Below are 15567 nucleotides of genomic sequence, written 5' to 3' on the forward strand. Positions count from 1 at the left end.
AAATAAAAAATACTAAACAAGCAAACAAACAAAAAACCACTCTTAAATCTGATCAATGAAATGAATGGTTGTTTTTTTGAAAAGATAAACAAAACTGATAGCATTTAGCTAGACTAGGAAACAAGTGGAATAGACATAAATAAAATCAGAGATGGAAAAGGAGACATCAGAACTTAGATCCCAGAAATACAAAGACTCAGAAGACTATTATAACAATCACACACCAAGAGGCTGAACAACCTACAAGAAATGAGCAAATTCCTGACTCAGACAACATTCAGAATTGAATCATGAGAAAATAGAAACTGTGAACATAATAATGAGAAAGGAAGTTGGATCAATAATAAAATGTGTCTCATCAAAGGGACATCCAGGACCTGAGGGTTCAACTGCTGAACCATACAAAATATTTAAAGAACCATTACCAAGTCCTCTCAAATCATTCCAAACATTTAAAGAGGAGGAACTGCTTCTAAACCCATTCTCTTAGACCAGCATTACCCTGATACCAAAGTCAGACAAGGACACAACAACAATAAAAAAGGAAACTATAGCCAGTATCCCTGGCAAAAAGAGATGCAAAACCCCCCACAAGTTATTAGCAACACAATTGAACAACACATCAAAAATGCTAGTCATGATGGAGGGATGCAAGGATGGTTCAATAATTTATCAATAATATGATATATCATATTAATGGAGTGAAGAATAAGGGACATATGATCATTTCAATAGACACCAAACAAACACTTGAGAAAATTCAACATTGTTTCATGATAAAAATCCTGAACAAATTAAGAACAGAAGGTTTGTATTGCAGCACAATAAAGGTCATACATGACAAGTCCTCAGCTAATCTCACAGAATGGCGAAAAGTCAAACATTTTTTCCCTAAGATCTGAAATAGAAAAGGATGCCCACTTTCACCACTTCTATTCAGCCCAGTACTAGGAATCCTGGCCAGAGCAATTAGGCAAGAGGAAAAATAAAAGGCACCCAAATTAGAAAGAAAGAAATCATACCTATATGCAGGTAGCATGATTATATATATTATAAAATTCTAAAGACCATTAAAAACTGTTATGATCTCATAAATTAATTTGATAAGGTTGCAGGATATATCAACATACAAAAACCAGTAATGTTTTTATACGCTGATAGCAAACTATCTGAAAAATAAATCAAGGAAACAATCTCATTTATAATAGCTACAAAAAAAACCCTCTTGCGAATAAATTTAACCAAGGAGATGAAATACATCAACACTAAAAACTGTAAAACACTGATGAAATAAATTAAAGACACAAATAAGTGGAAAGATATCTCATAGATGTGAATTAGAAAAATAGGCATTGTCAAAATATCCATGTTACCCAAAGCAATCTACAGATACATTACAATCCCTGATCAAAATACCAAACTATTTCTTCATAGAAATAGATATTAAAAAAACACTCTAAAATTTGTATGAACCCTCAAAAAACTCTGAATAGCCAAAGCAATCTTGAAGCTAGACGCAGAACTTCAAAATACATTAAAATGTTATAGTAACCCAAACATGATGGTATGGTCATTGAAACGGATACACAGACAAATGGAACAGAACAGAGGGCCCAATAATAAATACACACATTTATAGGCAACTAAATTTGGGGTGTGGGAGGTACTGGAGATTGAACTCAGGGGCACTTGACCACTGAGCCACATCCCCAGCCCTTTTTTGTATTTTATTTAGAGACAGGGTCTCAATGAGTTGCTTATCAGCCCGCTTTTGCTGAAGCTGGCTTTGAACTCGCAATCCTCCTGCCTTGGCCTCCCAAGCAGCTCGGGGCAACTAATTTTTTTTTTTTTTTTTTTAACAAAAGTGTTAAGAACAAACAATAGAGGAAGGACAGTCTCTTAGATAAATGATGCTGGAAAAACTGGATATCCACATATAGGAAAATGAAATTAGAGTCTTATGTCTTACATACACAAAAATCAGTTTAAATGGATTAAAGACTTACATGTAAGACCCCAAAACACGAAACTACTAGAAGAAAACAGAGACAATGACGTTGGTTGAGCAATGATCTTTTTGGATATGACCTCAAAAACACAGGCAACGAAAGCAAAAATAGACAAATGGGTTCTAACAAACTAAAAAACTTCTGCACAACAGAGGAAATGACAAAGTAAGGAGATGACCTACAGAATGAGAAAAAGCATTCACAAACAATATGCCTGATAAGAGGCAAATATACAAAACTGAGAACTCAAACAACTCAATAGCAAGAAATAAATCTGATTTTTAAAAAGGATCTGAATGGATATTTCTCAAAATATCACACACAAATGATTTATAGATATATGAAAAAATGCTCAACAAGACTAATTGTCAGGAAAATGCAAATCAAAACCACAATGAGATATGACTTCACTCCTGTTAGAATGGCTATTCTCAAAAATACAAATGATTCCAGTGTTAGTGAGGATGTGGAGAAAAGGGAACACATATGTGCTACTGGTAGGAATGTAGATTAGTGTAGCTGCAATGGAAAAGAGGATGCAAGGTCCTCACAGCATTAAAAGTGGAACTACCCTAAGATCCAGGGATCACAATGTTGGGATATATATCCAGAGGAAAGGAAATCAGCATGTTGAGGAGCCATCTGCACTCCCACGTTCCTTGTAGCATTATGGGCAGAACAACCAAGGTATGAAATCAATCTAAGTGTCTATCAATGGATAAAGAAAATGTGGTACATACACACAATGAACTACTACTCAGCCATAAAAAGAATGGAATCCTATCATTTATGACAACATAAGACATTTTAAGTGAAATAAGCCAGGCCCACAAAAGCAAATGCTGAGTCACTTCACTCACATATAATAAGAAGATGTTCATCTCATAGAAGCAAAAAGTAGAATAGTTATTACCAGAGGCTGGGGTGTTTGCAGGGGAATGAGAAAATGTTGGTCAAAGTATATAAAATTACAGCTAGGTAGCAGGAATAAAGTCAAGAGATCTATTACATAGCCTAGTGACTATAGTTAGTAACAGTATATTGTATTCTTGAAAAATGAAAAATGAATGGATTTAACATTGTTATCACCATAAAAAACGATAACTATGTAAGATAACACATTGCTGATTAGCTAGATTTAGTAATTGTGCTTTTGAGGTCATATCCAAAAAGATCATTGCTCAACCAACGTCACTGTCTCTATGTTTTCTTCTAGTAGTTTCATTTAGTAATTCCAAAATGTATATATACTTTAAAACATCACATTGTACAAGACAAATACAATTTTGCCTGTCAATTTAAAATCAATCAATAGCTTAAAATATGGGCCATGTAAAAACCTTTTCCACTAAAATGACAAAGACTCCAAAACTTAGTACTGTCTTCTTCAGCAAAAGCCCTGCCAACTTGCCAAGTCAAAGGCCCCAACAGAGCCATGATGAACAGATTGCATCAATAATGCATTTTGCATAAGGAACAGAGCAACACTGGCTAAAAATCATACTGCATTTCTGGAAAGATTTTTAAAGTGCACCCAGCATATATTTTAAGATTAAAATTTCTAGATTCCACTAGCTGAAACAATTGCCCTTTCCCATCTACTTCTAAACTCTTAGATTTTAAACAGAAAATAAAAATAGGGGTGGAAGGGAGCAGCACCACTTGTGGGCAGCTTGGGAAGACGGACTGACTCAGGAAGTGGCAACTTCCAGACTCTCCACTCATGGGCAGTTTCCCCTTAACTCTAAAAGGGTCTGGACTCAATGATTGGAAGTTCCTTCCAGACTGTGGTTTATGATGTGAACTTTCTGATATTTACTTCAACTAACTGTCTAGTGACTTCTAGGATATATGATGGATTAATTCCCAGTTTCTAAAGATAATTCCCAGAGATTCCAAGAATTTGCTGGGTCTGTTTTCGTCACAGATGAGACGGTGAAATCGAGTTTATGAAAAAAAAAAATATCACTGTTACTGTTAATGGGGAAACTGCCCAGTGGTTCCATGAAACAGAGGGGGCCGCATTAAAACACACTAAGGTAAGACAACAGAGAGGGTTCAAACGCCTCACATGAGACTTAGCAATGAAAACTTAGGGGACTTTAAGAAACAGAGCTGGCGGGTGGCTGTGGTTTGAATATGGTTTGTCCCCATCAAAACTCATGTTGGAGGCTAATCCCCAGTGTAAGGTACTGAACAGCAGCAGGGCCTTTAAGAGGGGACTGCTTTTTAAAAGGAGTGATACAGAGAATGGGTCAGTTGTTTCCAGACCATGTTGTTACAGGTGAGCCTGGAACCTCCCCTCGCTCTGTCACATACGAGCACCTGCAGATGCATCTGTTATGAAGTAGCATGAGGCTATGGTCAGGTACAGCTGCCCCGTCTCAAACTTCTCAGCCTTCAGAATTCAGCCAAAATACAACTTCTTTCTTTATAAATAACCAGGTTATTACAGCAACAGAAATGGACTTAAGACAGTGCAAACTGTGAATTTAGCCTACTAAATCTTGAAATGTTTCATAAATGGTGAAAAATTGGGAAGCAAAGAGTATTGGAAAGTACACAACCTAAAGGGACTGATGATCAAATCAACCTGGTGTATCTTTTCATAACAGAAAATAAAGAGCAGTGAAGATCACTTGGGTGAATGCCTGTTATTTTAGGAGGAGATAAAATGCTGTGGTCTCCAAGGAAACTTATGAAGTTGCCTGGGATAATGGATGCTTTGTTGTCTTACCTTGTTATAGTAAGAGGCCTGAAAAGTTGATTATATAGATAATTTTATACAGTTGTTTACATGGATAATTTCTACAAAAGATCCTGATTTCTAAGGAAATGTTCTGGACAATTCTTTGAAAATGAACAATCTTTTGATGAAATGATCCACAGGGTCTACTTTCTCAGAATATGCAGATTTACAATATTGATAAACCTTTTTTTTAATCAATTTAGGATTTCAAATTAATAACAAACGCTGGCCTTCTTGCCTAACTTCTCACCTGGGCACCAGAAGCCTTGATCCGTGTTCTTCCGCTCCCTCTGACCTGCCAGATGCCCATTTTCTTCCTGAGAGATGACATCCTTGGAGACAGAGGGCAGGTGCCCAGCTCTCCATGATCGGTCCCCACTGCTCAGGGACACAGGTCCTCCTGGCTGCGAGGCCTGGTTCCCTGGGACATTCAGTTCCTCCGCCTCCCCTGCAGAGTCCATGTTCTTGAAGCTCAGGCACCTCATCCGAGACACAGAACTCACCTCTTTCATTCTTATCAAGCGGTCAGGGTCCGCCCTCCTCTGGGGGGATGCCAGTTTTTCTTGTAAACTTTCAATTGCTTTGGAAGGGTTTCTGAGCCTCTTTTCTGAGCCTGCCACATTTGGGGTCCTTTCTATAAAATGGAACAAAGTGGACCTGAAGGGTGGTTTTGCCCCCACATCCTTTGGCTCAAAGGACTTGGACTCCAAGTGGTTGGGCTGAGGCTCAGGGCTGGTGGGTTGGCTGGTAAGGACCCCATCCACATTCAAGGGCTCACAAGTCTGGGGAGCCCTTTCCCCTACAAAGAGGGGGCTTTCCGTCCAGCCACACTTTCTCCTGCCATAGAAGGCATCAGTGGTAACCAGGGGTGCATCTGATGGCACTGAGCTGGGTAGTGACTTTTCCTTGGAGGATTCTGGGCTGCAGGCACTTGTATCAGACTTGGGTGGTTCGTTCTGTCCTGTTCTGGTGCCCCGCAGGAGGGACTCCACAGCCACCTCAATGCCCAGAATCCTTTCTGCCCTCTCCTGCAGGGACTCCTCTTGGGGGATTTCTGTTGCTCTTCCTTTGCCCAAAGATCCGTCTAACTTACTGACATTCTGCTCTTGCCCCATTGTGAGCCCCACAGACCGTAAGTCTGGTGCTGAGAGGCCTCGATTTTTGACAGTAAGGGACAGTGGGACCACTGTGTCCTTCTCTTTACCATCATTCTTCAGAGAGACCCCTTTGTTTAGCTGCACAGAACTTAGAGCATTGGTGAGTTTCAGACTTTCTGGTGGCTCTTTAGATTCAGCCAGATAGGACAGAGGTGCTGGTTTTGTGTCACTTGGTCTTGAAGACATCATTCTTTTGACAGGACCTGGGCTGATTAGCTGCTCATTCATTCCATTTACAACCTTTTGGCGTTCCTTCTCTGTAAGTAGGCCTCCATCTGCCAACTGGAAAGGGCCAATTCTGCTGTCTTCTACCTGCAGGGGGCCTGGGAATTGAGGACGGGCACAGGGGTGGCCAGGATTTGGTTCCTCACTCCAGCTCTCAAATCTACTTATAATTCTTCCCAAATGAAACCCTGAATCCTCTGGCACCAACACCCTGGGCTGCTGCTCCTTGTTTTCATGGAAGCCCTGGTTCCTTGGTCCCGAGTCAGCGTAGTCTTCCTGCTGCTGTTCAGTCTCACTTTCCTCAAGGCTGCTGTTGTAGCTTTCTTCCTCTTCTTGAAGCTCCTTGTTGAAACTTTCTAACTGACTGATCAGATCCCAGGGTCGACGACTAACTGGTTTCAAGAGAAACTGACCAAATGGCTGTTTACTGTTGCAGGGGCCCGCCATGGGTTCCCCCTTCACCACCTCAGGCTTAGGCGCAGGGTGGGCTTCATGTTCTTGGACACCCACACAAGGCTGACTCTGGCCCACTTTTGGCACAAGTGCCTGATTGACAGATGAGGAAGTCCTTGAGAAAGCACTGTTGCTAGATGGGCTGAGGGACATTTGACCTTTTAGGCTATGAGCATCTGGCTTCTGGTTTTGGTCACCAGACACTAATGCTGTGTGCAAGAGAGCTCTGGAGGCGGGGGGTTCTATGGATTTGGAGGCTGGTGCTGTGTTGCTCATCCCTCCCACGTTTTCATCAGGAAGGAGCTGGGATCTTTGGGATTCTTCAGAGAAGTTGGTTTGAGTTTGCTGATCTTTGTATTGATGCCCTGGCCACGGGCTAGAATACTTGAACTCTCTGTGTTTTGCAAGGTGGATAAATCTGAGGTCATGTGTTTGTTTGTCTTCTTCTGGTTCCCCCAGATCGAGTTTTGTGAACTCTGTTCTCCCGACCATGCTTCCTGTGAGAGCTTGCAGCTCCAGGTCAGTGGAAGACGTGCTCAACAGACTTTGTTCCTGCAGAGCTGTGCTCTTATCAACCCTGTGCTTTTTATCAGCACTCTGTTTTAAGTCATTGTTGTTCGTATCTATATCTGGCAGATGTGATTCTGATTTAACTGGGATGGAAACCAAACAAAATATGGTCTCGTTCATTTTTTTCTTTGAAGTTTTCTTGGTCTGAATCCCAGTTTCAAACTTTCTGAGCTTGGTTTGGACTTCCCAGGTACTTTCACTCTGTGGGTCTGGGGAGGAAACCTGGCCTTCCTCACGTCCATGCTGGCCTCCTCTTATGCCAGTCCACTGTTCTCTTACAATGCCGGGATCTCTCTGGTCAGAGAAGTTTCCATCTTCCCCATTCCCAGGGTGCTGGCCCCAGAGCCACCGGGGGCTGGGATCAGCAAAGGCCAAGCTCCTCTCATTCTCCGACAGGGGTATTGGGCCCTGTGCATTCACAAGGGCACCATCGCATTTCATTTTCCCATGAGCTGGCTCTTGGGCAGTAACGGGACCAGAGTGATATGGCCTATCATCAAGCTTCATTTCTTCACAGAAACCCAGAGGTTTAGCTAGTTTAATATGTCGTATCCGTGGATCATCAAAGGGGATGTACTGAACAGAGTTTTCATGGGCAGTGACAGGACTGGGGAATTGAGGGAGCCCTCGAGGAGAGCCAGGGCTCATGCGGTACTCATTCCCTGTTCCAACGACACCAGAAGGACGTGGACAACTGGCCCCCGGCTTCTCAGTAAGATGTTGCGGTTGACTGTGTTCACTACTCACGTGTCTGGGTGCTGTATCTTCCAAGTAGGGGTTTGGGATATGCTGGGGGGGCGACCTGTATGAAGGCGGAGGCACATAAACTGGAGGCTCCAAGCCAGAGTCTGACATGCTGAGCTCATGCCTGGAGTCGTTAGTTTTGGTCGGGTAGGAACCGTGGGGGTCCGTTTGCTGGCTGCCCTGAAGGTCGCTGTTCTCTCCTCTGGTCTGCTGGTGTGAGCCATACAATGGAGGCTTGAGGGGTCTCCCAAATTTAGGCCGTGCAAAAGGGGTCAGGGAGCCACCCTTCTCAGGGTTCCTTGTGGACTCCAAATGTGGCACACAATTTGGAGCATACGGTGATATCAAAGGAATATCTGGTACATGGCCGTCACTTACTGGAATGGGAATTTCCATGCAGCTCAAGCTTTCAGGGGAAAGACCTCGAGGCAATGACCGGGATTTCTTTTTGTTCTGAGAAGTCAACACATGTTCACCTTGAATGAATGGGTACAGCTCTTGAAACAATTTCTCCCCATCACCATCAGACATCTGCTTCCCTAACTTCCTTGGCTGATTCCAGCTTTCCAGGCTGACGTTCTGCCACTTGGCAGAACCTGACATCCTCAACTCTTCTTCCCAAACTGCCTTCTTCATCACGTCCTCTGTCCTTCCTCCGACTTCCCATGAACCCTCCCTTACGTGGATGGGCATACTGTGGGCTTGGGCCATTCCTCTGACCTCCAGGTCTTGCCGGTCTCTTGGACTCAGCAAGCTACTGACCTCCTGTCCTCCTCTTCTCCAATAGGCCTGGTTGTTACCGATCTGGGGCTGAGAGGACCATGCTAAGGTGGGTCGATTATAAAACCTACAAAAGAAACAAAGAGGCGTAGATGTTACACCCAGAAGAAACATGCACTTCTCTGCTTCTGTGGCTGGTGTGAAATCAAACTTAAGTTAGTGCCTTTGAAAGATTGCTACCCAATCACAGTGGTTTGCCAGGAAAACAAGTCCCACTGATCACAGATGGAGGACAGCCACATACTTTGCCAGCAAGGGCTGAGGAGTGACAGCAGCAGGCTACCCAGAAGAACACAAAGGATGCTGGGTGTATGAGATATCAAGGCCTTTATGTTAAAACCCCCAAGGAAACAAGGGCATGCCCTGGAACAGTTCCTCAAGGTGTGGCCTTTGACAATCTGAGCACATTCCTGGCTAAATCCAGACTTACTGAGCAATCTCTGGGAACCTGCTTTTGATGATGCAGAATCACTCTACAGCAGTGATTCTTAATCTTCAGGGAGAGTGGGAATCACAGAAGGGTTGCTAAAACACTGGCTGCTCACTCCCTTCCCGTTTCTGATTCAAAGAGTAACTGGACGGGGCTATAGGAATGTCTAACAAGGTTTGGGCAGGAGATGCTGCTGGTCCTAGGACTTTACTTGGCCAGTTATTACAGTGTCAACATGACTGCACATCTGAATCGGGAGGGACCTTACAAATCCCAGTGCCCAAGCAGTGTCCTAGATGCATTACATTGTAAATTTGAACATCAGGAGCGATCAGGCATCAGAATTCTTCCAGGTTTCCCCAGGTGTCCCTGGTATGCAGCCAAGACTGAATACCACAGGCATACTTCCCCTATGGTGAGGATCACCAGTCATGCACAGCATTAAGTTAGTAAATGATATTCGCATATCTGACAGTATTCTCGTAAGATTATAAATGGAACAGAAAAATACCTACTACCTAGTAATGCTGTAGCCACTGTAACATTGCAGTGTAACACATTATTCACGAGTATGGGGGGAGGCTGGTGTAAACACGCCTGTTGCATTGCCAGTCATATAAAATACAGCACATATAATTATGTATAGTCATAATACTTGATAATAAGTGACTATGCTATTGGTTTATATATTTAGTACACAATATTTTTGTCATGCATTTAATTGTCCTTCTTCTACTTCTTAAAAAAAATCTATTGTAAAACAGTGGCAGCCTCGTACATTTAGCCTCTCTCTTAATTGCACCAAGAGGCCACGTTGCATAATTGACCTATGCCACTGAGATTTGTACAAGGACAAAGTCACCTAAGTACAATTTCTCAGAATGTGGCTCTATCATTTGGTGAAATGTGACTGTATATACATTACCAAATCTCAACACATGAAAGTTCAAATTTAGTAGGTCTGGGTCTAGCCCAGGCATCTGTATTTTGAACAAGCAGTCCAGGGGATTCTTATCCTTAAGCAATTTGGGAAATACTGCTATGGCTGACTTTGAGATTGATCAGAGGAAGAGCAGATGCAGATGGAGAGTGGGCTGTGTTTGTGGGGAATTTTGTCAGGCAGGAAATGGTAGTATCAAATGCAGGCTGCTCTTTACTACCTGATAGTACATACTGCTCTCCTAGTGAGCCCTCAGAAAATACAGATGCCAGGACCCAACCTCAGAAATTTGGATTTAATTGATCTTGTAAGGAGCCTGATAGCACTCTATTTCAAAATCTCTCCAGATGATTCTAGAAGGCATCTAGGGGTTTAGAATCTCAGTTCTAATGCGACCAATGAAATTATCCATATAACACTGTTACACTGTGCACGAATATTATGATACCAACTACAAAGGACCAGATAATAAGAAACATTAACTGGAAGGGAGCCTGGGGGACTCAACTATTTTGATTAACCATGGGCTAAGCAGATGAGAGTGTCAACTCTAAAACCATTGTTTTTGTATATTATTAAAGTATTTTATATTCATTGTTGAAAATGAATGTTGGAAAAACAGAAAATACAAACCAAACATTACTTGTAATCCTGCTGTTCTCAGAGATAGCCACTTTAATATGTGTCTTCTAGGCCATGTGTATATGAAAACATGGATTTTCAAACAGCCTCACTATTCTAGGCATCTAGGCTCATGGGAACATCTCCCATACCCATGCTACATACAACAGCTAACAAACAGTGGCTGCTTCATACCAGCTCCACACTGAGTGTTTTCTGTCCATTTATTCACTTAAACCTCACCAGCATCCCTCTGTGGTAGGAATGATTGTCATTCCCATTTTACAGAGAAGGAAACTGAGGCAGGGAAATTGGGCACTTATACTATGCTGTGCATTGTGCTAAGCCTGTGTAATGACTTCTTCCATTTAAACTGTACAACAAATGAATTTCATGATTGATTTTTTCTATTTCTATAAGGAATGACATTGGGATTTTAATTGGAATCACTTTGAATCTGTATAGAGCTTTGGGTAGTATGACAATATTAATTCTGCCTATCTAAGAGCATGAGAGATCTTTCCATCTTCTAAGGTCTTCTTCTATTTCTTTCTTTAGTGTTCTAGAGGTCTTTCATCTCATTTGTTAAATTGATTCCCAAGTTGTTGTTTTTTTTTCCTTTGAGGCTATTTTGAATTTCTCTTCCAGAGGATTTATCAGTGATGTATAGAAATGCATTTGATTTATGGGTATTGATTTTATATCCTGCTACTTTGCTGAATTCATTTATTAATTCTAGAAGTTTTCTGGTAGAGTTTTTTGGATCCTCTAGGTATAGAATTATGTCGTCAGCAAATAATGATAAGTTGAGTTCTTCTTTTCCAATCAGTATCCCTTTAATTTCTTTCGTCTGTCTAATTGCTCTGGCTAGAGTTTCAAGGACTATGCTGAATAGAAGTGGTAAAGAGGGAATCCTGTCTTGTTCCAGTTTTTAGAGGGAATGCTTCCAATTTTTCTCCATTTAGAATGATGTTGGCCTTGGGTTTACCATAGATAGCTTTTACAATGTTGAGGTATGTTCCTACTATCCCTAGTTTTTCTAGTGTTTTGAACAGGAAAGGTGCTGTATTTTATCAAATGCTTTCTGTGCATCAATTGACATAAAGAATCATATGATTCTTATCTTTAAGTCTATTGATGTGATGGATTACATTTATTGATTTCCGTATGTTGCATCAACCTTGCATCCCTGGGATGGACTCCACTTGATCATGGTGCGCTATGCATATGCGGTACGATTCTACATCGTGTCCAGCCAGTGAAAAGTTGTGCTCCATATGTGTATAATGAATCAAAAACCTTTCTGCTGTCATGTATAATTGATTAGAACTAATAAAAATAAATTAAAAAAAATAAACTGTATGACCACCTTTACTTCCCCCCTGTGCCAGGTAAGGAAACTGAAGTATAGATATGCTAAACAACTTTCCTAAATTACATAATTTTTACAAATCTGGGAAATAATTAACCACTATGCCTTTACTTTTTTAAATGTAATGAAAACTTCTTCAAGTGCTTGATTACCATGGGTGAACAGTATTCCATCATATATACATACCACTGTACCAGTATGGATGTTTATGAAAATTTCATCCAAACACACTTTGAGAAACACCACTGTCCACAAACACTGAATGCAAGCCTCATATTACTTAGAATAAATCTTTAGTTTTTTAAAAGGACTGAGTAGTCAAGAAGCACACTATTGAGTTGACCTTATATAAACCATCTCAAAGCATAGTCCCTCCTGTCATGTAGAGGACAGCTGGCTTTGTTGAACCTTCTCATCCCTACAGAGTATAATTTTTTTCTCTCTTGAAATAAGTGGAAATAATTTCTCATTATTTGAATCTGATTTCTTTGATTACCGGAAGATCAATTTTTTTCATGTGCTTAAGTGTCATAAAGTGATTTATACAACATAGTCCACTTCTCGGCTGGTGGTAGGCCAAATGAAAACTACAAGGAACAGGGAGGTGCTCAGAGCCATGCAGTAATGGCACATAAAGGCCCAGGAATTGACTGGGCTCAAGGGGAATCATTCCCAACACATAGATAGAAGGTTACTGCTCTGCAAGGAATGCCAATAAAAAATTATGTTATTATTAATATCATTCTTATTTTGGAATAATTTCTTTGCATTAAAAGATGAGAGTACCCTGAGTCACTAGTGATGGGTAGAAAAGATCGGGAAATCATTTTGAGGTAAAGTGTGTGGCCCTGAGCAGCGCAGATGCTTCTGTACTTACTACTCACATCAGTACAGGCTATTGACAACAGAGTGGGAGGAGGTCACGATTTCATTATTATTTTTGTTGTCATCAGAATCGTGTTTGGAACACTCTGGGTTTAGAATGCTTAGCAGGGCCCTCCCGGGGGCCAGTACTATCAGATTGATCATTTTGGAGGCTACCGCTCCTTGCACACCTACCCACTCTGAAAGCTGCAGTTTCTTCTCCTAGAGAGTCCTGTATGATAGCCCATCCATAGCATGAGAAAAACCTTAGAAGATAAATCATTACAAGTCTTTAGTACCAGGCTAGTACTAAAAAGGTGTTGCTCAGTGGTAGAGAGCTTGACTAGCATGTGTAGGGCCCTGGGTTTCATCCAGAGCACAGGGGTGGGGAGGGAGGAGTCTTCAGTACACACTGGCTACAGGGTATCAGACTCTGGAAAGTTCAGGGGAAAAACTTTAAAACTGCAACTTATTAAGACATTGCAATTGTCACAGCTTCCACTGTGATAGTGCACAATAATTCATGGGGTATGTGGGGAATGCTTGGCAGCAAAACTACTTACTTTGTTCTACTCTTAAGCTGATTATACGTGGGCTTCATACACCAAAGGCTTTATTAAACATTATTCTTATTCCTTACCCTTATAAACATTTTCAGGAATGCTCGACTTTATAATCTGGCTCATTTTCTCAATTGATATTCTGATCTCACAGTGAACATGTGTTGTACGTAGAGAGGTAGCTGAAATCCCAAGGTGCTATTGGTATAGGTACATGCCACAAGCACAATCAGATGATGTATAAAATATAACATAAATGGGACAAGAGTACAAATACACTGCCTTTCTATAGATGTTAATGTGGTTAGAATTTCCTCTCCATACAAATGTTATCATCTTTGTCAAAACTAATAAAAATGGCTAAGTATTCTGGGTTAAAATTTTTTCTATTTGCATAATACACCAAAATCCCAATTTAAGAAAAAAGATATCATTCGAGAAATTTTAAATAAACTACCTTAAAATATAGTAGTTCATAAACATAGAAAACTATAAAGCATTTACTAAACAACCATCTATTTTGAACCTGCTCTGAGCCAGGCTCTGACAGGCACATATGAACCCCACATGGAGAGAGTTCTGGCAAATTTCTCTTTCAGACCAGTTATCATATGTGGATATTCTACCAGCTAAGATAAACAGCACCCCTTACCATACCACATATGTACTTCCCCATGCGACTTCAAAGCCAAGAATGTTTTCTAATACCTTTAAGAAGATAAGGTGAAATCAAACTTCTTTTTTTGAAAAAATGATTTACATTTAGCAAATATTAACAATAGGACTCTTTACATAAACATGCTGGACACATTGATATGGGGTGGGAAAAAGATAAGGCAGCGAAGTGGAATATGAAAGGCCAAATGAGTTGTGCTTACAAGTTCAATGGGACAAGCAGAATCTTTACACAGAATTCCCTGGAGAAAGGGAGAGGGAAGGGCAAGCTCCACATCATATCCGAGAAGAGACAGATGAGGTCAACAAAATAACTGACAAAAAAAAAAAAACTGTTTGGAAAATATTTGAAATATGAACATATGAAAAATGACACGTCTAAAGAAAAATTAGCAAATGTACTCACTGTATGTATAAGAGCAAATAAAAAGAAAAATGAGAAATTTCTGTTAGTTCATATGACTCATTTCCAACCACAGTGGAAAATACCATGCTTTTTTTTGTTTTCTTTTTTTTGTGTGATGTTGAGGATTGAACCCAGGACCTTGCTGGAGCTAAGCAAGCACTCTCCCACTGAGTTACAACCTAGCCCTGCCCTGCTTAAAGAACAGCAATATTTGAGATGACTTTCAACCACTGTTTCCATGCTTTAAAAAGATTATCTTCTCAGCAGACTCCAGGGTCCTCATGAGCTGGACCAACTTGTGACCTCTGGGCATGCGACAGCCTAGAACTGTGCCAGGCAGCCAGTGGGCAAGGGATAGACGTAGAGAGGCTTGCTGCCCATCTGACTGAACTAGGAATTCTGTGGGAAATGAAACACAGACACTGAAGTTACTTCTCCTACCTCCAGGAACACAACTCTACCTCCCATGGGTGGCCCTCACAGTCTAATAGGGGTAATGGACAGAGAGGCTCCATTAAATTCATGTGGGTCCTGATCCAGTGATTTCTTTCTGGTGCCCCAGTCTGCAGTCTAGCAGATGCCTGCTGCTAGACCACCTTCAAGTTCTAATGTCATGTACTGGACTAGTGGACTGCTGCAGCACTTTGCTTCAGTGGTATTCAAAAACCACTCCCCTTCTATAGGGTCAATTGTTCTCACCCAGCTAAACAAGTTTACAGGTAGTGCAACCTCCTCCAAGAAGAAGGCTTCTTCTCTAGGTTGACATGGCAGAAGGAACTGTGGGCATCTCCTTAGAGTGACCCATTTTCACCGTCCCAGATTAGGTGCTCAACACACTTCCATAGGTTCTGCCATCTCTCCCTACAAAGTACTCTTCGGTTGCCTGGAAGCCTGCAATTCCACTTCTCACTGTACAGTGGGATATTCAATGTACCATAATGTGCAAATAACCCTCTGACACAAGGATAGCAAATAGGCTAATTCTGGAAATGGGAAACAGGAGTTCAGGAGA

The 15567-nt window shown here is 41.2% G+C and overlaps 1 protein-coding gene across 3 annotated transcripts in view; it reads right to left on the minus strand.

The window, feature by feature from the left end:
* Positions 1 to 15567, minus strand: part of Jcad (junctional cadherin 5 associated) — a 51653-nt gene that overhangs the window by 10923 nt on the left and 25163 nt on the right. For all 3 annotated transcript variants that reach the window (XM_078023457.1, XM_078023458.1, XM_078023459.1), the window contains one exon: positions 5009 to 8754. In XM_078023457.1, coding sequence (XP_077879583.1) covers positions 5009 to 8754 — 3746 coding nt within the window. The remainder of the gene's footprint in view (positions 1 to 5008; positions 8755 to 15567) is intronic.

The sequence above is a fragment of the Ictidomys tridecemlineatus genome, chromosome 10, assembly GCF_052094955.1.
Source record: "Ictidomys tridecemlineatus isolate mIctTri1 chromosome 10, mIctTri1.hap1, whole genome shotgun sequence".
In the NCBI taxonomy this organism is placed as follows: domain Eukaryota; kingdom Metazoa; phylum Chordata; class Mammalia; order Rodentia; family Sciuridae; genus Ictidomys; species Ictidomys tridecemlineatus.